The sequence below is a fragment of the Schistocerca gregaria genome, chromosome 3 (assembly GCF_023897955.1).
Source record: "Schistocerca gregaria isolate iqSchGreg1 chromosome 3, iqSchGreg1.2, whole genome shotgun sequence".
NCBI classification, from domain to species: Eukaryota; Metazoa; Arthropoda; class Insecta; order Orthoptera; family Acrididae; genus Schistocerca; species Schistocerca gregaria.
This window is the reverse complement of record NC_064922.1, coordinates 697,147,124-697,173,593: the sequence shown is the minus strand read 5'-3', so window position 1 is coordinate 697,173,593 and position 26,470 is coordinate 697,147,124. Positions and strand designations below refer to the sequence as shown.

The 26,470-nt window shown below is 41.4% G+C and overlaps 1 protein-coding gene across 1 annotated transcript in view; it reads right to left on the bottom strand.

The window, feature by feature from the left end:
• Positions 1–26,470, bottom strand: part of LOC126354702 (juvenile hormone esterase-like) — a 127,278-nt gene that overhangs the window by 29,840 nt on the left and 70,968 nt on the right. The window contains exons 7-8 of the mRNA XM_050004521.1: positions 6,957–7,123; positions 6,384–6,528 (exon numbers count right to left, since the gene is read on the bottom strand). Of these exons, the coding sequence (XP_049860478.1) occupies positions 6,384–6,528; positions 6,957–7,123 (312 nt within the window). The remainder of the gene's footprint in view (positions 1–6,383; positions 6,529–6,956; positions 7,124–26,470) is intronic.

The window sequence follows — 26,470 nt, the reverse complement described above, 5'->3', positions numbered from 1 at the left end:
GTGGATTATGGAGTATTCATATCCGAAGGAACATTGCATCCTAATTTGGAATAAAGAGGCACTGCAATACTGTACTTACCCACCGAAAGAGAGCAAGCGACTTTCAAGTAAAATATCTGCCCCAATGCGGGAATATACGTGATGGATGTACCAGTAGAGGTTGTCGACCTATGGAAGTTAGGGTATAACCTTGAATCGTTCCCGTATAGCCAAATGATAAGGCAGTCGGCCTCTGGCTGTGGTGAGGCCCGCACGCCTAGTTTGTATCTCGCCTGTTGTGCTTCTTGCGAACGAGCGCGCGTTTGTTTACTTCCGCGTAGCGGCCTGTCTCAGAGTCCGACATCATTGACCATCATGGCGGTTTCTTCCCGCAAATCCAAAATTAAATTATTGATTGGCGACTCCATAGCGTGTTGTCTGCACCACGACCAAATAGTGGATAGGATTGGAACGAAAATCAGCATTGGCCGTATTTTGTTGTTTTATTGTCAGCAAAATCGATTTTCGGTCACTTAGTGACCATCCTCAGTGCTGTAATATACAATTAAAATTGGTAGGCGCTGGTATCAAGCTATAACCACTAAGTGACCGAAAATCGATTTTGCTGACAATAAAACAACAATATACGGCCAATGCTGATTTTCCTTCTAATTCTAAAATTAAATTAGCTTTCCCAATAGATGACGAACAACCGAAGACATATGAAGCTGAACGCTTTTGCACTAGATGAAATGCCTCTCCCGCCACAAGATACTCTCGGAATACATTTCTGGATCCTCAGTGCTACTGTGTACATAAGGCTGGCCAATAACGAGCTGTGCGTCGATGTTGTGCGGCGACAGGGTGGTTGATCACGCTGGTTATCGCTTCCGAACATAGCGGGCCTTCGAACTCCCGTTTGAAGTAACGTCGGACGTAGTGGTGGCCGCTTTTAAACCTTACGGCGACGTCGTCAGTCACGTGCCAGAAACGTGGAAGACATCGAAACATACTGTGCCCTCAGTGGTGTCCGTCACGGAAACACGTGCCTTCCTACTTGGTCATTGCAGGTTGAAGGGCTGTCGTCATGTACGATGGGCATCCGCACACATGTTCAGGTGTGGCTGAATGTCTCCGACGTAGACTGGTTCAGACGCCGATCGGATATGGCGCTCTTCCTGCGGCGCCCGCTGTGTTACATCCGTCTTATACGTCTGCGGCGGTGCCGCCTGCTACGCCTCCCTCTGAATCAGTCGGTAGTGTTGTCGGCTCCTCTCGACGACGCGATGGACGTTTCGCCTGTCTCTCCTACAACCCTGAACGACGACCGTCAGCAGATACGCCCGTCTCGACACCATGGTTGTTGATCGTGGAGCTACCTCCGCCTTTCTGCCATCTGACCACATGTCGGACAATAGCTGCCCGCCATCCGACACGGAACAGCATGTTACTGGGGAACGGTCGCCGAGGAAACGGAAGAGACAATGTCGTACCCGTTGTGATGACTGCTTTCATCGGAAGTCTGCACAGGATGAGGACCCTGTTACTGATGGTGCACTGTCCTCTGAAGCCCTTGCACCTGAGGGCGCGACGTCCTTCCACGCCTCCATCTCCAGTCAGTGTCCACCTCCAGACACCGACATTCCGTTGCGTGCGTGCGATGCGGTTGCCTCCCTTTCTATGTCTGATGCTACCTGTGGGCACACCTCTTATACTGTTCCACTGATCCGGCCCGGTGACACGTCTGTCTCCTGGGGAGCCGACTTCGATACTGAGGATGGACATTCTGGAGGTGTACAGAACGATGGACCCTTCTCTCTCCCCCCCCCCCCCCCCTGCTGGGGTGAGCTCCTTCCCCCTCACAGTGATGTGCCTTTCCATAGGGGCCTAACAGCGGCTTCCCTGTGCTTCCCTTGTGTTTGAATCACCTGTTCTCCTGGCGATGGCAGCTTTGAAGACTTATCCCATAGCCATGGTCAATGTCAACATCATTCGCGTACGCCACAAACTGGCTTTACTCCATGCTGATGTAGCGGACGTTGACGTTGGTCTGCTTCAGGAGGTGCATGCTACCACTTTCTGTGCTCCCCATGGTTTTACAGGACATATCTCTCATGCTTCCCCTACTGACAGTGGGGTGGCGATCCTCTTACTTGACCCTATCCTCGCTGATGCAGTTGCCTATCTCCCCTGTGCCAGAGGTGTGACTGTCATGTTTAGTGGCGTCAGGATCGTAAATTTTACGCAACATCTTCTTCGGGTCACCACCATGAACGTTCCACCTTCTTATCAGAGACATCTATTCCTGGGTTGGCAGGATGCATTGATTATGGGAGGCAGATTTCAACTGCATCCAGGCACCCAAAGACAAACTACCGCGTCACTCTGTGTGCTCGGCGCTAGCGACAATTCTCAAGCACCTCAGCCTAGAGGATTCTTGGTAGCATGTTCATGGCGATCGCTCGGTGTCTACACATTTCACTAGCCATTCTTCGAGCCGACTCTATCGTGTTTACATCTCCCATGATATTGTCAGTGGGGTGCAGGCTGCTGAAGTCTAGACCATGACTTTCTATGACCATGACGCATAGATCTGCGCGGCTAATCCCTGCCGCCAAAGGGTGTGACGAGGCCGTGGACCGTGGAAACTGAACACTATCCGCCTTACTTCACCCGACTACCGGCAGCTCATCGAGACCACGTGGCAGCTTGTCATCGACGCGTTGACGCCTGTCAGTCTGCCCTATGGTGGTGGCTACTCTGTGCAAAGCCTGCCTTCCGCAAGGCCTTGATTGGTTACAGAAGGGAGGTTGCGGCGTCGCAGCGATGGTCTCAGGAATTCTATTTCACCATTATCCATGAATGTACTATGATGTCGTATTCGCAAGAGCGCCGGGCGATGGTGAATCGTGCCAAGGCACAGCTCACATCCATCTCTCGCCGCCACCTTGAAGGAGCTATGTTCAGGACGCGTACACACGATGGGTTAGCGCAAGAATCGCCATCTATGTATCATGACATAGTGGAACACCCAATATTGGATCTGCCGTCCATGTACATTATGTTACGCTGTATTCTGAACAACGTCACCGCCATGCAAACATTACGGAAGCCTCAGGACTCTCCTTTGCTCAGTTTCTATGGATGCGACGATGGATCTGATTGCTAACGTCACGTAGGACGAAATACATGACGCCATCCAGGCGGGTACTCCTAACAGGTGACCTAGCCCCGATGGCCTCTCACTGGAATTTTGTCGGATATTTCGTCCCCTTCTGGCGCCAGTGTGGACGGTAACTTGTCAGGGCCTTATGCCACCTTTCGTGTCGATTCCAGACAGTATCCTCGAAGGTTTCCTCACTCCCATCCACAAGCCTCGGGGTACCTCACGGATATTCGATTACCGCCCCTTGACGATGCTCAACAGCGATACAAAGTTCTTTATCCTGCTGTTCACTTCGAGGCTTAAAAGGACAGCTCGGTACGTGATTTCCCCCGATTAGGCGTCTATGGGACGTGCCAATAACATCCGCACTGTCCTCTGCCACTATCGGGACATAATCGCTCTTGCTCACGCTCGTCGTGTGCCTTGACTCGGCCAGCTCTTGACGTCAGCCAGGCTTTCGATCTAGTCGACCACGACTTCCTGGAAGGGGTGCTCCGCATTATGGGCTACACTGATACTACCAGCGACGTCGTAATGCATCTAGTTCATGGAGCCACTTTCGTGTACTCTAAAATGCCCATCTTACTCCTCCCATCTCGATCCTTGGATCAGTGCGTCAAGGCTACCCGATCACTTCACTATTGTATGCATACCTGTGGACCCATTGCTAAGAGGCTTCCGTCAACGCCTCTCTGGGATGTCTCTCGGTGATCATGTTTTCAGCTGCACTGGTTATACAGGCGATCTCGTCGTCGTTCTTCGTAGCGGTGCTGAGGTCAGGGAGTCACTGGCATGGGTTACCACTTACGGCGAAGCTTCTGGTAGCTGCCTTAACGTCCGTAAATCGATAGCCTTGGCCATAGGTGGAGCTTCCTGTGGACAGCGCTGCTCCTTTACGTGTAGCTAATACTCTCCGATGCTTAGGATTCGATTTTGCAAGTGATCTGCGGTGGACAATTGCCCTCAACTGCCGACGTCTACTTTCTCATCTGCGAGTTGTCGATCTTCTGCAACGCACACAGTACGTAAATGTATATTCGGCGTCACGTATCCACCACATGGCACAGACACTTCTTATTCCACCATCCATGGCGCGCCGAGTGCTAGCGGGATTGGGTTCGTTTGTTTGCCACGGCTTGCTGTTCAAGATAAGATACGAGACCCTCATCCTCCCGCGATGCAGGGACGGTTTAAGTCTGTATCATGTGCCTTACAGAACTGTAGCCCTTTTCATTAGCTCTCTCATGACGTTGCGCTGCGTGCCTTACCAGCCTATTGCTGGAGGCCCTTGCACCACACTCTCAGACTTATCCAGCTTTCGGAAGTCCAGCCGTCCTTCTTTTACTGCCGGCCTGTGTGGCCGAGCGGCTCTAGGCTCTTCAGTCTGGAACCGCGCGGCCCTTCGGTCGCAGGTTCGAATCCTGCCTCGGGCATGGGTGTATGTGATGCCCTTAGTTTAGTTAGGTTTAATTAGGTCTACGTTCTAGGGAACTGATGACCTCAGATGTTAAGTCCCATAGTGCTCAGAGCCATTTGAACCTTGCTTTACTTCCGTCACTTTCTCCTTGAACTGAGCTGCCAGCGCGGTTGACGTCCACGAAGGTTCTCTATGGTTTCCTTCAGTAGCACAGGTCATCGATTGTGGTTAAGGGGATGCTTCCCAATGTCGACTGTCGTGCCGTCTGGCGATCGGTGTGCGCTCTTTGACACGCCCAGTCTGCATGGTACCTTACTGTCAATAGGAAGCAAGTATGACGGTCACGTCTTCACAGGATTAACCTCGGAGACACCCCGTTGTGTGTCGCCTGTGATGTTTTGGACACGGACTAGCACCGCCCGGTGTGCAGATCGGCAAGAGGTGTCTGGGTCTTGGTGCGACAGATGTTGTCCCTAGTTCCCCTTTCGACTCCTCATCAGAGTCCTTCTCAGTGGCTCCTGTTTATGGACGCGGCATACTTCCCGCAAGCGAAGACGAACTCAGAGAAGGGAATTTATGGACACGCAGTGCACTACTTGTTTGTGCGGTTGTCCGCAATCCAAAATACAGACAATTTTTCTCCAATTTCCTTTGCATTGTATTTCTTAACCCATCCCAGAGACGGGGTGTTTCTCTCATGAAGAGCTGATCCCCGCCTCTTCCACACTTAGAACCGATATATTCACTGGTCATCGGAATGGTATTCTCAGAAAAACTATACGTTGATAGTCTCAATTAGTCTGAGGTCTTGCTGCCCCCTCCTTTTTGAGTGACGTCGGTTTCCTGATATTCTCGGTGGTATTACTGACAAAAATAAGTAAACAAATAAAAATAAGAAATGAACGTAAAGGAAAATACATAAATAAACGATGTTCATTGTAAAAAAAAAGTAAAAGAAAAATAAATTGCCGCGCTGGTTAGCCGCACGGTTTACAGAGCCTTGTCACGGTCTGTGCGGATCTCCAGTCGGAGGTTCGAGTCCTCCCTCGGGTATGGGTGTGTGTGTGTTGTCCATAGCGTAAGCTAGTTTAAGTTAGATTAAGTAGTGTGTAGGCTTAGGGAGCGATGACCTCAGCAGTCTGGTCCCATAAGACCTTAACACAAATTTCCAAAAAGAAATTGGTAAGAGAGTGCTTACGAAAGGTAGGAAATCTGGGTTCTATTCCAGGTCCGACAAAAATTTTCATTGTTGTCATTCCATTATACAGCTGATGGTGGTCCATATTCGAAACTGCGAATACATTTAATGTATACGGTCATATCTTCGGTAACCGTAGAGTGTGGTATTATCGGTTGCACTTCCTTCGTGGCGTCTGAAACGTGCTATATTTACTACAAATATTTGTGCACGCTGTTTAAAGAATTTCATATGATACTGCCAAATCATACTTTTGCTTATTAGTATCGTAAAGGATAGTCAGTGAAAATCTTTGACATATCCCCTTTCTGCAAGGAAATCCTTGTGTGATTAGAAGTTAATTAACTGAATCAATGGTTACCTATCGAAAAGCAATTATCTATAAAGAATACTGAAGCCGAACGACGAAATGTTAGTGTGGCCGTTGAAATTTAAAACTGCAGGTTCATCAGTATACTTAATAATGATGGGAGTTACAGTTTAATAAGTTGTGCAACATTTAGATAGTATTAACAATGAACATACACTGTTGAATCACCTCCGTGAATTTCTGCTACATGCTTTTGATTGGACAATATATGTAAGACATTGAGGTTAGGTATTTCATACCAGAAAGCTCTTACCTAAATTCTTGTCGCCGCCGCCGAATAACTGCGACATGCTGTACTTTCCTCTGTGCGAAAAACGGTAGTAATACACAGAACCTTTGTCTTTGTACTTCCTAACAGCGTTGTCCGTTTTCCATGAAAAGAAACCATCGGTGCACATCTGAAGAAAGATAAGAAATGTACTGGTACTCAGTGCCTGAGAAAAAAGTTTTCTATTATAATATTGTCAAACATATTCAAGACGAGTATATTTCCCACCGCAGACGGGTAATTTTAACTGACATCGTATATGATCGTTACTGGTGTGCATGATGGAACCATAAAAGTAAATGGGACATAACAGTCGACCAGTATTCTTATGTAAGGGAACATAAGGAAATAATCAAATGCTACATGGAATTGAAGATACAGAATACTTTCATTAAAATGAATCAGAATTACAACACGTGCCTTTACATAGCCATTTATCCATATTAATTTATTACATAAATATTCTCTGTACATTGAAGGAATTGTGTTTACCATGCTCTAAGTATTTGTAACAACTTCTAATCTCTCACGTACTATATGTGCTTAACCAGTACTTACGTCAGCAACTCCATTCATAGTCAGTTTACCGGATGAGAAATAGAAGTTGCGTATCTTCTGGGTTATGAGCTTGGCCCGTGCCGACGTCTCATATACTAGACACAGGGGGAATAACTTGTCACTCTTCTCGTCTAGTTCTTGCAACAACGTTTTATTTGCAACAAAAGCTGAAACCATGAATAAGACCGTATGAACAATCACTTTGGCAAAATATGCATTAACAACTTAAAAGAAAACGAAAACTGTACAGTACTTTACAGTAACGCCAGAAAATTTTGTGTTACTTACGCTATATAATAATACTCGAATTTCTGTTTAATGTGTGGACAAATTTAATTTTAAGTCACAAGATTGTAACACCGATGAAGTAGACTGTAATGGCAAGTTAAGAAGTAGAAATAATGACAAACTGAGCTATCGTAAAAAACTGTGCAGCTACCACATTTACAAACCATATCTTCAACCTCTCAACTGTGTGTTGTAAATGATACACTACTAGCGTATGTAACCCAATCATAAGTAAACAGCACAAAGCATTATCTTACATTGATCACAACAGTGTTAATGATTGGTTGAATTGTATATAAAGCAGGCCTTTAATTATTTTTCTAGGGAGCACTATCTTACTGGGCTGAACAGATACTACAAGTATATATAAATTTTTGTAAAATATTTTAAAGAGATTATTACTAACCTTCTTATGTTTGAATCCGTAATTATCTTGCAGTTTGTAACTTCCCCCACAAAATAAATTCCGTAACCTCCCAACAGTAAAAAACAATATAATTATTTCTTTCTTTCAGTGTAACCTCCCAACAGAAAACTTCCGTAACCTACCAATAATAAAATGTGACTAATCTCTCAATAAAATTGTGGCTCACTTATAACCTTTCAATAAATGAATGTGAATTTAAACTGGTAAATTTTGGACGTCAGCAGTGCTGCGTCATGGCCCTGAAAATTCATTATGAATAAATTGAAAATCTTACCTCAATTAGGTCGCCTGATAACGCGTGTATATCTGCTCCTATAAGAAATTTTTCTAGACAGCTCAGTGCAGTGCTGGCCGATAGATTTATCATGTATAAAAAGGAACAACAGATTTTTTTTCCAAAAATCGGGATGACCAAGGATTGGAGAAATTAGTAAATACTTTAAATTGAAATGAATGATTGTCAGAAGTTACTTTTTATGAGAAAGATTATTATTAACAGATTTTTTTAAAACATTTACATGGGACTTCATATAACAATACTACATATGCGCGAGGCTGCTTTTACCTTATACTACAACGCTCAGGCTCCGCCATCGCTCCACCACGACCGGCCCAGCCAACACGATACACCAGACTGCTGGCTACTACTTACTCCAACTACTACACAGTTCCTACTGCAGTCAACACTGCTCTTTCGTCGAGATTCTCTTACAGTTTACATATCGCAGGCAGCGCGAGAGCAATCCATCGAAATTACATCTGCTCGAGCGCTCTAGAAACAAATTCTTTAATCATGGACCTCTTACAAGTTTCAGTGTCAATGAAGACTGGAGACGATGCAAACTTACACCAAATTTAGTTTCCACTGCCAATTTTTGCATGTGCAGATGCACATTTTTGTTCAGGATTGTGGGAAAAGTTGAGGATTTGACGATCGATTTTCATCATCCCTCCGGCACCACGAAACCTTATTGTTAACTTGAGCGGCAAGAGCATTTTAGGCTAACTGTTTATTTAAATATGGATGGCAAAGGTATCTTTCTTTTTATGCAGTGAAATAAGGGTGCCTAAAGAATTTCTGGCGACCAGGGCAGAGGTAGCAAGCACATCGACGCTACGACAGATTCCGACGCCCACGTCTTCGCGACCACCTGTGTGCGCGGCTGCGGACGGCGAAGAGAGCGGCTCGCGGGGGGAATGGATTTAAATCGGCCGCCCGCCCTCAGGAGCTCAGTTCGTCAGCGCACCTGACGATGGCGATATGTCCGATCGCCGAAAATTGTACCCGTTGGACACTATGAACCGGCAGTATACCCGTAGACTGTTCGAGCAATTCATAGATCAGTTTGCAAGCTGTCATAATCAATTATCCTATGAACAATCCTAGAACTCGGTGACCGTAATTATTCATTGTTCACGGAGGCCTGATTGTTACATAATCTAAGCTCCACATTAAAACTCCTTCATTACTGAGCGATGCTGAACGACTAATCAGCCACAAAAAGCTACAGTATGCTTGGACAATGTATATACATAGGATGCAAAGGCATTTCTTCTTGTCACCGTCCATGAATCATATTCCATTGGTATGGAGGATACTGGTGCGGAATGAACTCGAAGATTTGTCGTTATTTTTGTGGTCTACAGTCCGAAAACTAATTTGTTGCAGCTCTCTTTGCTACTCTAGCATGTGGCAGCCCCTTCAGCTCTCAGTATTGCAACTAAAATCCTTCTAAATAGACTTTTTCTATTCGTCTCCCTCTGCGATTTTTACTTCCCATATTTCCCTCCAATACTAAATTGCTGATCCCTTGATGCTTCACAATGTGTCCTATTAACTGATACCTTCCTTTAGTCAATTTCTGCCACAAATTTCTTGTCTCCCAAATCCTGTACAGTACCTCGTCTTTTGTTGTGTGATTTACCCATCTAGCCTTCAGCATTTTTATGTAGCAAAACGTTTCAAAAACTTCTATGTTTTTGTCTAGACTGTTTATTGCCCGTGCTTCACTTCCATACATGGCTACACTCCATACAAATAATTTCAGAAAAGACTTCCTAACACGTAAGTCTATATTCGATTTACCAAATCTAAATTCTGCAGAAATGCTTTTCTTGCTATTGCCAGTCTACATTTCATATTCTCTCTACTTCGCCCACCGTCAGTTATTTTAGTATCCATATAGCTAAACTCGTTTACTGCTTTAAGTGTCTCGTTTCCTAATCTAATTCCCTCAGCATCGCCTGATTTAATTCTACTACATTCCAATACCTCTGTTTTGGTTTTGTTGATGTTCATCTTGTATCCTCCTTTCAAGACACTGTCCATTCCGTTTAACTGATCTTTTAAGTCATTTGCTGTCTCTGACAGAATTACAACGTCATCAGCAAACCTCAAAGCTTTTATTATTTCTTCCTGAACTTTAGTATCTACTCCAAATTCTTCTTTGTTTTCTCTTACTGCTAGCTCAGTGTACAGACTGAGTAACATCGGGGATAAGCGATACCCTGTTGCACTCCCCTCCCAACCACTGCTTCCCTTTCATACGTCTAGACTCCTGCGCCTGCCTTCTGGTTTCTGTACAAGTTGTAAATATACTTTCACTTCATTTATTTTACCCAAGCTACCTTCAGAATATCAAAGAGAGTATTCCAGTCGACAGTTTCAGAAGCTTTCTGTATGTCTACAAATGATATAATTGTAGGTTTGCCTTTCCTCAATCTGTCTTCTAAAGTACCTCGTAGGGTCAGTACTGCCTCACGTGTTCTCACTTTTCTCCAGAATATTAAATGATGTTTCCAGCGATCGGATTGTATCAATTTTTCCATTCTACGCCTGCCACGGTGGCCGAGCGGTTCTAGGCGCTTCATTCCGGAACCGCGCGACTGCTACGGTTGCAGGTTCGAATCCTGCCTCGGGCATGGATGTGTGTGATGTCCTTAGGTTAGTTAGGTTTAAGTAGTTCTGAATTCTAGGGGACGTATTACCTCAGCTGTAGAGTCCCATAGTGCTCAGAGCCATTTGAACCATTTTTTGCCATTCTACTGTAAAGAATTCGTGTAAGTATTTTGCAACCATGACTTCTTAATGGTGTTTTGTTGTAAAATGATAAAATTAATAAGATTCTAATTGATTAAAATAATGCAATAAAGTTCGGTAATATTCACAGCTGTCACTACCTGCTTCCTTTGGTGTTGGAATCACTGCATTACTCTTGAAGTATGAAGATATTTCACAAGTATTGCACACCACATGGAAAAGTTTTGTCTTTGTCTGCTCTCCCAAGACTATCAGTAGGTCTGAAGCTATGTCGTCTACTCCCAGGGCCTTATTTCGACTTAAGTCTTTTAGGGCTCTGTCAGATTCTCCTCCCAATATAATATATCCCATCTCCTCTTCATATACGTCCTCTTCCATTTCCGTAATATTGCCTGCGAATTCGACTCCCTTGCATAGACCATGTATGTACTCTTCCCACCTATCATCTTTCCCTTCTTTGCTTAAGGCTGGTATTCCACATGAGCTCTTGATATTCGCATAGATGCTCCTTTTTTCTCCAAAGGCTTCTTTAGTTTTTCTCTAGGCAGTATCTGTCTTTCTCCTTGTGATATAAGCTTCTGTATCCTTACATTTGTCTTCTAGCCATTCCTGCTTAATGATGTTGCCGTTGCTGTCACTCTCGCTTTTTAGAAGTTAGTATACCCTTACGCCAGCTTCGTTTGTTGCTTTTTATATCTTATCCTTGTAGCAATTAAATTCAATATTCCTTGTGTTATCCAAAGATTTCTGCTAGGTCTTGGCGTTTTACCTATTTGATTCCCTTCTGCCTTCACTGTTTCACCTCTTAATGCTACCCATTCGTCTTCTGTTGTACTTCTTTCTTCTGTTCCAGTCAGTCGATACTCCCTCCCCCCCCCCCCCCCCCCCCTCCACCGAAACTAGCACAACCTCTGTTTCTTTCAACTTATCAATTTACCATCTCCTTAGTTTTCTACCTTCTTGCAGTTTCTTCAATTCATAACCAATAAATCGTGGTCAGAGTTCATATCTGCCCCTGGAAATGTCTTACAATTTAAAATCTGGTTCCGAAGTGTCTTAGCATTTGTAATCAGTCTGAAATTTTCCGAAGTCTCCAGGTCTCCCTTCTTTTATTCTTTCCACGTGTTAGCGATGATTAAATTACGCTCTGTGCAAAATTCTACCAGGCAGCTTCCTCTTTCATTTCTTTCAGAGTCTGTATTCACCTACTATTTGTATTTCTCTTACTTTTTTTCTACTTTCGATTTCCAGTCGCCGATCACAATTAGATTTTCGCCTCCCTTACCTATCTACATAATTTCTTTTATCTCATCATATATTTCTTCAATCTCTTCATCCTCTACAGAGCTCTTGGGAATAGAAGCTTGGACTACTGTAGTGGGTGAGGACTTCTTGCTTATCTTGGCTGCGATAATGCATTCACTATCCTGCTCATAGATTACTCGAATTCCCATTTTCTTATTCCTTATTGAATTACGCCTGCGTCATACTATTTCATTTTGTATTTATAACCCTTAACTCACCTGAACAGAAGTCCCGTTCCTGCTGCTACAGAACTTCACTAATTCTCGCTACATCCAACCTCAACCTATCCATTTCCTTTTTAAAATTTCTAACATTCCATTCTCCGATACGTAGAACTACAGTTTTGTTTATCCTGATAATGGCATGCTCCTAGGAGATCCGAAAGGGGCACTATTTTACCTGCAAGATAAATTGCCCAAGAGGATACCATCAACATTTAACCATACGGTAGAGCAGCATACCCTCGTGAAAAAATATAGCTGTAGATTCCTGTTGCTTTCAGACGTTCTCATTACCAACAAAGCAAGGTTGTTTTGACTGATGTTACAAGGCTGTATCAGTTAGTCATTCAGACTGTTGCCCCTATAACTTCTGAAAAGGTTGCTGCCCCTCTTCATGAACCATACGTTTGTCTGGCGTATCAACAGGTACCGCTCAGATGTTATTGCACTACGGTACGGCTGTCTATGCCGCTGAGACAACCAATCCATCCCACCAATGGCAAGGTCCATCGTTCATGGAGGTGAGGAGAGGGGAGGGGGGTCAAAGACGTAAATGTAAATAAGCTTTGAAGCATTCGTGAGTTAATGCTTAGTTTTTAGTTAGCTGAAGAAACAGATCCTTGTACACTTGATATTTATCGCAATATAGCTAGGGATAATTAAGTAAAATAACCTTATGCTTTGAAAGCCTTCATTTTCGCCATTGACTGTACTTTTATTAAAAATACACCATTAGAATTTCAAGTTTGTGATAATTTTCGAGTTGGTAACAGGTGCCGCGTATTCTTCATCATTACAAAATATTGATCTGAAAATATAGGCTGAAGCTTTAGAGACTAGTCAGCACGAATCAATGCGTCAAAGAGTTGGATAAGGAAGAACTAAGGAATGAAGATATATCCTAGAAATTCTGGGGCTCTGGATACTGCGATAATGAACAGCTCAGAAGCATGGGCGTTTCTGAAAAAGCGCGTCACAGAAGTTGCAGAAAACGGGGGTATAAGGAAGAGAACTGCGGAGAAATCACGGGTAAGACAAGAAATATTTCCGGTGATCGACGAAAGAAGGAAGTATGAAAAGTTCAGGAATACAGAAATACAAATGGTTTATTAATGAAATGTGGTAAATGGGATGTGAAGGAAAGGTGAAGAAATCGGAAGAAAATGACTGTCGGAAGGACTCAGCATATAGAAAAAATCGAAGCAACCTTCGGTGAAACTAAAAGAAATGGTGGTAACATTCAGAGTGAAACGGGAATTCCACTGATAAATGCAGAGAAGGGAACGAATAGATGAAATGAGAACATTGAATGCCTCTATGATGGTGAGGATATACCTAATAACGGGGTAGAAGAAGAAACAAGAGTTAATAGGGAAGAGGAAGGGGATCAAGAACTAAAATAGGAATTTAGAAGACTTTTGGAAGACTTAAAATGAATTAAGGCAGGAGGGATAGGTAATATTCCGTAGTAATTTCTAAAATCACCAGGGAAGTGGCAACAAAACCATTATTCACATTGGTGTGCAGAGTCTATGAGACTGGCGATCTACCATTAGACGTTCGGGAAAACGTGATCCACACAATTCCCAAGATTACAAGAGCTCAAAAGTGGGAGAATTATCGCACAACCAACTTAAAAAGTCATGCATCGAAGTTGTAGATAAGAATAATATTTAGAAGAATGGCAAAGAAAATCGAGTTTAAATTAGATGACGATCAGTTTGGCTTTAGGGAATATAAAGGCACCAGACAGGTAGTTTTGACGTTGCGGTTCATAATAGAACCAAGACTGAAGAAATACAAAGTTACGTTCATGGGATTTGTCGACCAGAAAAGGCATCCGCCTGAAGAGCTTAGCGGTAAGGTATGGGGAAAGACGGGTAATATACAGGATGTTCTGGAATCAAGAGGGAAGAATGAGATTGGAGACCGAGAACGAAGTACACAGAGCAAAAAGGGCGTAAAATAGGAATGTAGTCTTTCACTCCTGCTGTTGAATCTATGCGTCGATAAATGACGAAAATAAAAAAAAAAAATGGCTCTGAGCACTATGGGCTTAACATCTGAGGTCATCAGACCCCTAGAACGTAGAACTGCTTAAGCCTAACTAACCTAAGGACATCACACACATCCATGCCCGAGGCAGGATTCGAACCTGCGACCGTGGCGGTAGCGCGGATCCAGACTGAAGCGCCGACCGGCTGATGAAAATAAAGAAAAGATCAAGAGTGGGATTAAAATTCAAGCTGTAAAGATATAAGTGTTAAGATTCACTGATTACATTGTTGGCCCCCGTGAAAGTGATGAAAACTTAGAGAATCTGTTAAATGGAATGAACAGTGTAATTGGTACGAATATGGGTTGAGATTAAATCGAAGAAAGACCAGAAGAATGAGAAGTAGGAGAAATGAGAACAGCAAGAAACTTAACATCATAATTTCTGATCAACAAAGATATGAAGCTAAGAGATTCTCCTGTCTAAAATAGCCCATGACGAACAGAGCAAGGAGGACATAGCAGAGCAAGGGGGATAGTGTCGGAAGTTCCATGCGGCTTTTCGCGGATGATGCTGTAGTATACAGAGAGGTTGCAGCATTAGAAAATTGTAGCGAAATGTAGGAAGATCTACAATGGATAGGCACTTGGTGTAGTCAGTGGCAACTGACCCTTAACATAGACAAATGTAATGTATTGGGAATACATAGAAAGAAGGATCCTTTATTGTATGATTATATGATACTGGAACAAACACTGGTAGCAGTTACTTCTGTAAAATATCTGGGAGTATGCGTGCGGAACGATTTGAAGTGGAATGATCATATAAAATTAATTGTTGGTAAGGCGGGTACCAGGTTGAGATGCATTGGGAGAGTCCTTAGAAAATGTAGTCTATCAACAAAGGTGGTAGCTTACAAAACACTCGTTCGACCTATACTTGAGTAGTGTTCATCAGTGTAGGATCCGTACCAGATCGGGTTGACGGAGGAGATAGAGAAGATCCATAGAAGAACGGCGCGTTTCGTCACAGTGTTATCTGGTAACCGTGATAGCGTTAGGGAGATGTTTAGCCAACTCAAGTGGCAGACTCTGCAAGAGAGGCGCACTGCATTGCGGTGTAGCTTGCTCGCCAGGTTTCGAGAGGGTTCGTTTCTGGATGAGGTATCGAGTATACTGCTTCCCCCTACTTATACCTCCCGAGGAGATCACGAATGTAAAATTAGAGAGATTCGAGCGCGCACGGAGGCTTTCAGACAGTCGTTCTTCCCGCGAACCATACGCGACTGGAACAGAAAAGGGAGGTAATGACAGTAGCACGTAAAGTGCCCTCCGCCACACACCGCTGGGTGGCTTGCGGAGTATAAATGTAGATGTAGATCTAAAAAGCAGTCTAGTACTGACAAAGAAATGGCGTTTCTGCCCAAGAGAAATATACTAGCGTCAAACGTACGTATTAATTTGAGGTAGAAATTCTTGAGAATGTACGTTTGTAGCACAGCATTGCAAGTCAGTGAGACATGGACTCTGGGAAACCGGACCAGAAGAGAATAGAAGCGTTTGAGATGTAGGGCTACAGAAGAAAGTTGAAAATTAGGTGGACTGGTGAGGTAATGGACGAGTAAGTTCTGCGCAGAATCGGCGAGAAAAGGAATATATGGAAAATACTGACAAGAAGAAAGGATAGGATGGGATGGAGTCTGTTAAGACATCAGGGAATAACCTCCGTGGTACCAGAGGGAGCTGTTGATGGGAAGAACTATAGAGGAATACAGCAAATAATTGAGGACATAGGTTATAAGCGCTACTTTGAGGGGAAAAAAGAAACAGGAGCTGTAAGCAGTGTAGTAACTAACAGTCAAAGGAAAGAGAAAGCGTGAAGCTCTTGTGATCGTGTTATCCTTGGTCACGTAGAGCATCGTTTGGAATACGACTTCACTAGTTGCGGAAACGATGAAGATATAGCTGACTTCCAGCACTGCTTGGCAGCTTTAGATACATAGAAACCTTTTGTTGCCGGGTGGTAATCATGGGCGAGGTGTAGGCTCACAGTTGCAGAAGATGATATCTAAGGAATAGCAAGTTATACGCATTTTTAAGCCAAGTGCCGTCAGTGCTTTGTAAGGTGGCGGAAGACTGAGAGGTATCATGTGGATCACTATTAAAAACTTTAAAGTCAGTATCGCCATTAGACTGTTGTTTATTTGCATTGTTACATGTAGACTTACACGATCATGATTTCGGCTTCAAAGTGCCATTATCAAGTGTTTTAAGTGTTATACAGTGCCTAATATGGCATACTCTCGTATTTATATACACTATTAGACACATTGTCTAAGGGTCTATATTTCTGGTAAAGCATGCTGCTTTGTTTCATCACTCACTTGATAATGGCACTTTGAAGCCGAAAGCATGATCGTGTAAGTGTAAATGTAACACTGCAAATTATCAACAGACTAATGGCGGTACTGACTTTAACAAAATATATTATGACTGTGGCTCCGCATTATGAAACAATTATTAAAAACGCTTATTAGTGCTAGTGGGAGGGGCTGGGATGGTACAGGTTGGGCTTTTGATACAGGCTGTAACGCGGAGAAGATTACTGTTCAGACACTAGAGTCTACACTGTACAGCTGCTGTGGCGTCGCCATCAGACAGAGCAGGACAGAGGTGTAAGGTGAGTCAGTATGTGTTTACGGAGGGTACGAATGGCTGCTGACAAAGCATACTTTTAGTATCACCACTTACGAGAATCCGTAAGCCAGTGTGCGCTTTATATGGATTACGCGTTATATGCATACGACTGGTAAGAGATGGCTTGGTTAAGCTTTTAATATATTGCCGTATCGGTGTGCCAGGCACCTATTTGGGATGGAGTGAGTTAAGAGATTTCCCTTATCGGGAAAGATTCTTCCGCTGACTGAAATTATTTCAGTAAATGGGAAACAGTGATTCGAAGGCAGTATTCTTCTTTTAGTTAGAGGTAAAGAAGATGAACTGCTAACACGTACAAAACTGTGGTTTAGAGAATCACATAACTAGAGAAGAAATAATAATTTTATCAGATTTCTATGCAGTGAGTTCTTTGCAGTTTACTAAATATAATGTTTCATTTTAAAAATATACCTTGCATATCGAAAGATATTAGGATTAAGAATAAATAGATACACGTTATGTTGGAGCGTTTGAATTTTTAAGGGATAAATTAACAGTGGAAAAATGCTCCTATCGCAACACAAAAAAGGGAAGATACTGACAGAAATGTGGGGAAACTGCTACTTCATCAAATTGCTCACCCTGAAACATCCCCTTAGAAAAATTAAAGAATTACTATGCAGATAAACCCCTTACGTTATTTGATTTTCAAACAGCTGAGCAAAACTGAACGTACCCAGACGTTTCTCTCTTTACCTATTCTGATCAAAACTAAACTGACACACAATATTTTTAGCGCAGCACCATCTGACTTTCAATAATCCCTACAAAAAACTGGCCCTGGCTGACAGTAACCTATACCTTTCACGAATCAATTACCTCACAAAATTATTCGTTACTCGAACTACTGCAATACAGCGAGCGCCACTACTGCCAGCTAAATGAAAGATTCAGACTACTGAAGGCACTAACTACTGATAGGCATAGTTAGCAAATGAAAGATTTTGATAGAGAACAAATAATATAGTTATCTTAATACTGATATATAGTAGTTCATGACATCCACTCTTACAAATTTACTGTCTCTGATGGACACACGTCCAGATCATCCGCTCTCAAAACTCCGCCATTTCTCTCCCCACATCCACCACTGCTGGCGGCTCACCTCCAACTGCGCAACGCTACGCTGTTAACAGCCAACTGCCCAACACTACAATAACAAAATTCCAACAATGCAAACCAGCCACAGACTTCACACAGCAGAGCCAGTGATTTTGATACAGAGCGCTACGTGGCATTACCAACATAAAAACCTAAACAGTCTACTTACAAACTCTCTGTACCTACTTACTAATGTTTGCCAGTCAGGGAGGGTCCAGGACACCCGCTCCCATCCGACCACGCATATGTGTTCTATCCACTCGTCTCTCTTTTTAGACTCCTCTCTTTTGCTTCCACTTACGTCTCATGCAGTTCTCTCTTTTACTGCCACTGTCTCTCACTGACTATCACTATCTTCTCTTTGGATTGTACTGTTGTTATCTTCATCCATTTCTCTCTGTCTTCACGGCGACTTTGTGTCTCCCAGCATCACTGTATTCTCTCTTCTCTTCTATTGGCAGTGTCTTCCCTCTCTTCCAGAGTCGCTGACCGTCTTCTACGCTCTTTCAACACGAAAATCTTGAATATGTTGGGTGAGGAAGGTGGAATGACTAAGGCAGCTGGTTCCCCACCTCTCTGCCAGAGTCTTTTAAAGAGGAACATATCCGGTTTTTTTTTCCACAGAAGAATTTTTCCGCTGGTTTCCTACTTTTCCCAGCTAGAACAGGGTGTGCTGCTTATATGAAACGATTTTATAGGTAAGTAAAGGTTTATTTATATAAAAAGGTATATTTATGTATACTTATATACCTATTATATGTATACTTTGAGACATTTAAGCCAGAAAAAAATACGCATGATATACGTTCAACACAAAATCGTCTGCTTTATGTTTTGCCGGATACTTTGCTGATTGATCACAATTCATCCAAAATGCAAGGCTTATGAGTTGTATTTTTAAAAAGAAAAAATGTTATTACAAGATATTTTAGTGACTATGCAGTCTTTTTAGTTATACATAATTTTTTGCAGTCGCTTCAATTCGTTTCAGTCATGTTAAAACACTTTTTACCACATATTTTTGTCACTGCAGTACCAGTCATTGCAGTACCACCTTGTGCATATTTGTGTAGAGGTGAAGTGCTCGTTGTACAAAGACAGCGCGTCACTTTACTGATGAAAAACTGCAGACTAAAAACATAGTTTTGTGACCTCAGAACCTCTATGATGACCCTATCTATAATCCTTGCTATGTATGGACGACGTCAGACCGGATGTTACGTGCTTATTTGACGTGCATAAGTACGGTGAATTTGAACCTCTCGATCTCGGTGACGGATAACGATATCGAAAAAAGGTTTCGACATTTCCCGAGAATGTCAGTTTAAAATATACTGGAAGAATTTAGACTATCTGCAATCGGGAGAAATTATCGAAGTGGCCATCCACAGAAATGGCAAGTTTTCTACCCAAAGATCATCGTTTCTCGTTTTTCTTTACTTGTTTTATTTTCGCGAATCGCACAGGAACAACTGGTGATTCTATAAGCCCTGTAAGATCCGCCCTAGACCACACCTTATGCAAACGATACAAGCAATTTGCTATATTTGCCTTGGCTGGAGGAAGTGTGTAATTTCTAAATTTCGACGCTGTACTGCAGGGCTGCTACAATATGCCTGTTCTTCTGACAGGTGTGCGAGTACTCATGGTCACTAGGCCAAGGGCTACCGAGAACAATTGATTTCTTATCTCTGATGAATAGGACGGGTTATGAAATCCAGAAAATCCTTATTTTTGCGCGGCTTTTCGGTAAAGATTGGTACCATGCAGTCTCGTGCACGAACCGTTAATTACAATCCTCTACAGGTCCTGCGGTTCAAAATACGTGATTTCCTTCTCCAAATTTGACGCTGGGCTGAGCTCAGTCCTTAGAAAAGACATCGGTTTAATTTAGTAGATAAATTCAGTATAAGTGTTTCGACTGATGTTAAGACAATAGAAGAGGCACATAAAATGCGTTTGTAGAATTCTTTGTAGTTCAGCAGCAAAATGTGAGAAAAACTAGTAATGACAGATCGGATCGTGATGTGCAGATGGTTCTACTGAAAGGAGTCAAGTCGACTACACGTTCCAAAGAAGAAAATTGGAAATTTAGAGATTTGAGTTCATTTACAATACAGACATTTAAATCCTGCCTGGAAGGGCATAATTGAAACGAAGTCCACAATTTAGACAAATTCGATGAAGAATGCAAATCAACTTCACAAACAGTCGCCGTTTTCTTTTAACGGTCTTTCTACCAAACAATTGGAAACAGAAATGTAGTACTAATAATCAATCGGTTTGGATATCTACTGGCATCACGATGTCATGTAGGAGGAAACGGGAGTTATGAAATAATATGAGTAACAGTTAAGTGAAGAAAATACTGTAAACGGCCAAAGAATTTCATCAGACAGACTAAAACAATATAAAATTTTACACTAAGAGAATAAGGAACTCAAACAGCAAAAGAAAAACTGTGTGGTCATTGTTAAAGAAGTCAAAAGCAGATGGGTGTTCAACAGTGATCATTGTCTAACTACTGTTCTTGCTGTACGTTAATTATCTACCATTTTCATCGAATTACAACGCAGAAATAGTCTTGCGTGAAAGAAGAGAAAGAAAGAAAAATACAACAACTCATCTAGCCAATACTCAAAAATATCCCACCTACAATGAACCTAATATTACCAGCAAGAAATAATTAACAGGATAGCCCCATTTGGAAGACGTTTAGGTTCAGCTACTTTTGCTGTAAGAATAATTGCCAACTTTGGAGATACTGGTGTCAGTAAATTAACATATTTTCATCCACTGATGTCTTAAATGATAATATTCTGCGGTTATTCCTCACTTAGCCAAAAGTACGCATTGCAGAAAAGGAAGTAATTATAATTACGCTGGATTCGCACACACGTACGTCTTGCAGGCTCCTCCTTTACCAGCTGAGAATATTAACCACATTCTCACAGTATATTTATTTACTTAAGCAATTTATTATTAGCGCTTCAATGGAGTGTGAGAGCAACAGGGGCATTTACGAGTTGTGTTCTTGTTATGGTCATCAGTCCAAATACTTGTCTGATGCAGCTCTTCATGCTACTCTATCCTGTGCAATTATCTTTATCTCCGAGTAGTAGTAGTAGTAGTAGTTTTATTCATCCGTAGATCTCTTTTTACAAGGATATAGGACATGTCAAAGTATTTACAAGCTTAGATCAATTTACAATAAGCTAATTCGTATACACATATATTTACAGACTTCTAGTTAGAGGCAATCATTAGATTTTACTCCTGGTATACAATAATTTATTTACAAATAACTCATTAAATAATGTAATGCCACACTATTCACTCATATTTCACTATCAGTCACTGCACACACTATACACACATTGTTTCATAACACTTCACTCACTACATACACACACACACACACACACACACACACACACACACACAGGTGATCCTTGGGCCATTTTCTGTACTGCAAGTTCCCATTTGCTATCCTGAAAAACTGAGTCAGCATCCCTTCATAATGAGTGAGATGTTGAGCTCAGAAAGAGGAAGAGGTGTTAGTATTGTGCTATGCATAGCTTGAGGGGAGAGTGTCTCTAGAAAGGAAAAAAGAAGAAAAATAATAAAGTGAAGGTGTTATGTGGAATATTGGATGTTTTATAATCATCATTATTATTGTTATTTGTTTGTATAACATTTTTTTATCAAACCCCTACTCTGCTTTATCTAAGTAATCCTTCAATCTATAAAATGTATTGCATAACAGGTACTTTTTAGCTGCCTTCTTAAATAAGTGTATTTTTGAAATTTCTTTAATCTCTTTTGGTAATTTATTGTACAGTTTTATTCCTTGGTAGAAAATGCTGTTTTGAGTTTTATGTTTATTTTTTCTTGGTAAATGTAAGTTGAGTCTATCTCTTGTTGCATGGTCATGGACAGAGCTGTTTGTGCAGTAATTGCCAATGTTACTTTTGATGTGTACAACTGACTCGTAAATGTGTTCACATGGAGCAGTTAAAATTCCCAGTGTTTTGAACAGATCTTTACAATGAGCTCGACTACTATTTCTGGTTATTATTCTTATGGCTCTTTTCTGGAGTTTGAAAATTGTGTTCATATTTTGTGGATTTGTTCCCCAAAAAAGAATGCCATAGCTAAGAATTGAGTGTACATATGAATAATATGTAACTAAAAGACACTGCATGTTACACACAGATGATAGAATTCTAAGGGCATAACATGCTGATGACATTCTGTTTGCAAGTACCTTTGTGTGTTCGCACCACTTCAGCTGAGAGTCAATATTCATTCCTAGAAATTTTGCATTTGTTACACAGTCTATAGAGGTGCCATCTACATTTAATTTAACATTGTCATTTTTCCTCTTCAAACTGAAGTTCATGGCATTAGTTTTCTTTATGTTTAATGTCAATTTGTTGCTTGTTGACCAATCGTAAACTTCCTTGAGAGTTTCATTTGCTTTCTCGGTAAGGAGTTCTCTTGTTCTCTCAGTGACTATAATATTGCTGTCATCAGCGAAGAGAATTTTCTCACCATGAGTAACACTACTGGGAAAGTCATTGATGTATATCAGGAATAGTATTGGTCCTAATATGCTACCTTGTGGAACCCCTATATTAATATGTTTTGGTTCTGATAAGTATTTTACTAAATGTTTAGATCTATTTGAAGTATGTGTTATCTCTACTCTTTGTACCCTATCTGTTAGGTATGATTGAAACCAGTCATTAGCTATCCCTCTTATTCCTAATGCTTCTAATTTATTTAATAGAATCTTGTGGTCGACTGTATCAAAAGCCTTAGAAAGATCCAAAAATATGCCTGTGACACACTCATCTTTATCAAGAGCATTAAGTACAACTTTTGTGAATTCTACTATGGCTGACTCCGTATTTTTGCCACTTCGAAAACCAAACTGTGATTTGCTTAAAAGATTGTATTTATTCAGATAATTCATTAATCTGTCTTTCATAATTGCTTCTATTATTTTTGAGAATGCTGACAGCAGGGAAATGGGCCGGTAATTTTCTATGTCTTCTGCATTACCTTTCTTAAGCAAAGGTACAACTCTTGCCTGTTTTAGCTGCTCTGGAAATGTCCCTGATGTGAAGGATTCATTTATTATATTTGTTAATGGGCCTTGTATAATCCCTATGCATTGTTTCAGTACACACATTGGTACATCATCTAAGCCTTCTGACTTTTTATTTTTTAGCTTTTTAACAGTTTTATTGACTTCATTCTCTGTGGTTGGAAGTAACATCATTGTATCTAGTGCAACAATTTTTGCAGGTGTTATATTTGTTTTGGGGAATTTTTGCTGTAACTTCTCTGCAGTACTTGAAAAATGCTCGTTTACATAGTTTGCTAAGTGTTGTGGATCATTTATTACCTTATCCCCCTCCCTTAGCAGTATGTTATTCTGCGTTTGTTTGCCTCTCCCCGTTTCCTTTTTTATAACATCCCAGACTGCTTTGCTTTTATTCTCTGCATTATATATTATTTTGTCATTAAATGACTTTTTTGCAGCAATCAGCACCTTCCTATAAATCTTTTTGTATCTATGATAGAAATTTAAGAATTCTGGATCATTGTGAATCTTTTTCATGGAACTGAGGTGTTTAAGTGTTTGGGAGGACTTCTTAATACCTGCTGTTATCCATCTGTTTTTGTGAGATGTTGATACAGTCATGCATACTTTTGGAAATGCTGTTTCAAAGTTCAATTTAAACAATGTGGAGAATTTGGAGAATTTCATATTCACATTGGTTTCCTTATACACTTCATCCCAGCTTTGTTTTTCTAGTTCTTTTGAAAAATCTTTTATTTTGATTTCTGATAGATGTCGTTTATAGGCTTGTAGTTTAGGGAATGATTCGATGCCTGATTTTACTGTTGTTATTCGACAGAGATGGTCTGATAGTCCGAGATCTTTTACAGCTACATCACATTTTTCCCTGTCTATATTTGTGGCCACATGGTCAATTACTGATGCAGTCATTGTAGTAACCCTTGTTGCACTATTGACCAATAGGGACATGCCAAAACTTTGAAGGATATTTATGAAGATGCTGCTGGATTCATTTATGATATTAGTGTTGATGTTTATGTCCCCACACAGAATTATGTTGACCTTTGTACTTGAGACTTTATCTAGAACTTCTGTTAATTTATTGAAAAAAGTGTCCACACTACCACTGGGAGATCTATACACACACAAAATGATTAATTTCTTGTTGATATCGAGCCCTGATAATTCAATAGCTGATATTTCAATGTGTTTGTCTTCACTTACTGTACTGAGGTCATGTCTAGATTTGAACTGTGTTCCTTTTCTGATATAAATGCATGATCCTCCACCCCTTGAAGTAGTTCTGCAGTAAGAGTTTGCCCTTTCATACAATGATAATACTTCATGTTGGATTTCTGTGTCTCTACACCAGTGCTCAGTAATACAAACTACTGTGCAGTTCAAAGATTGGAGCTCAACTTCTAATGCTTGTATTTTATTTTTTATTAATTGCATGTTTTGATGGAGGATTGTTAAGTCTGTGAAATGCCCCATGTTACTCTTTCCGATGGTAAGTACTGAAACCGGCATCCCTCTGAATCTGCTTAGTGTTACAGTACTGAAGGGAGAAATGATCTAGGATGTCCTTTAATGAATCTAACCTTGGCAGAGAAAGGGGGAATATACAAATATCATAATGTTTGACAAATTACCAATGGAAACAGAATGTTTAGCAAAGAGGAGAAATGATTTTAAATTATATATATATATATATATATATATATATATATGTGTGTGTGTGTGTGTGTGTGTGTGTGTGTGTGTGCGTAGTAGATGAAAAGTTCGTGGGACAAATGTTGTATGGGCCAACGGTTGCTTTAATACGATGTTGGTTTTTTGTTGCTAGGTGGGGTCCCGTCAGAGATGTGAAAGTCAACTTTGTTTTTTTTAAGTGGGACGTTATAGTTTGGTACTTATTTTCTGATCGGCTATCGAGAAGAATCCAATGATGTGGAACATTAGGGTCTTTGAAGGTCAACGAACGTCAAAGAAGTGGCATGAACATCCATTTACAGGAGGTGTTCGAAGTGATGATCATTAGTATCAATGCAGTGCTGCAATCTTCTTATCCTGGATTGAGTGGTACTCGCTATCAATTCGGCACTTACCGAAGCACATGCTGTGACAATCCTCTCTCATATATCGTGCAAATAGTAAATATTCGCCGTGCCACTGACATGTAAACACCATTCGACGGTTTCGCAATACAGCACTAATAGGAACGGTAAGACTAGTATCGTCGAATCAAGCGAATGGGAATGGTGTATTCCTTCGAAGAACATGTCGATGTTCTTCTCATTTACTCAGAATGCCAACGAAATTCAGTGAGAGCAAGAAACTTATACGCTGAAAGATATCCTCAATGTACTCACTACACACGTCGTATATTGAAATATGTGTATGATAAATTGAGAATATCTGGATCATTAACGCATCAGAAACGTATCCGTCAAAGGAAAGTTACTACCAAGGAAACAGAAATTGATACTCTTGCCACTGTGTTTCGAGAGCCTTTTGTTAGTTCGCGTCAAATCGCAAGGGAATCTGGCATGAGCCAGAGTAGTGTTGTTCGTGTTCTACATCGCCATAAACGTCACCTTTAGCATATCAGTCTCCATGAAGGATTAACTGGTACGGATCGTATGCGTGGCGTTGTTCTGCCGGTTGCCTCACCTTCAGATTCAGAGTGATGACATCTTTATTAATTTGATTTTATTTACTGACGAGGTTACATTCACGAACCATGGAAATGTTTATTTGCATAACATGCATTAGGGGCAACTGGAAATCCATGTTGGCTGCGGCAAGTTGCACACCAAAAACCGTGGTCGGTGAATGTATGGTGTGGGATTCTGGCGGACAGAATCATATGTTCCTATTTCATCGATGGAAATCTTAATGGTATGAAGTATATCACATTCCTGCAAGAAATATTAGGTCTATTGTTGAAAAAAAAATCTTTACGAACAAGGAACAGAATGTGGTATCAACACGATGGGTGTCCGGCAGATATTTCGCTAATGGCTAGAAATGAGTTGCAGAGAAAATTCCCAAATAGTTAAATTGGACAGTGGAGAGATGTGTCGTGGCCGGCTCGTTCGCCAGACTTAACGCCTCTGGATTCTTTCTTGTAGGGATTCGTAAAGGACATTGTTTATAAAGACGTTCCATCCACACCTGAAGATATGCGATGGGGAATTGTCAGAGCTTGTGCTTCGATATGATAAGGAATACCACTCAATCTATGATAAGAAGATTGCAGCACTGCATTGATACCAATGGTCATCACTTCGAACACCTTCTGTAAATGGACGTTCATGCCACCGT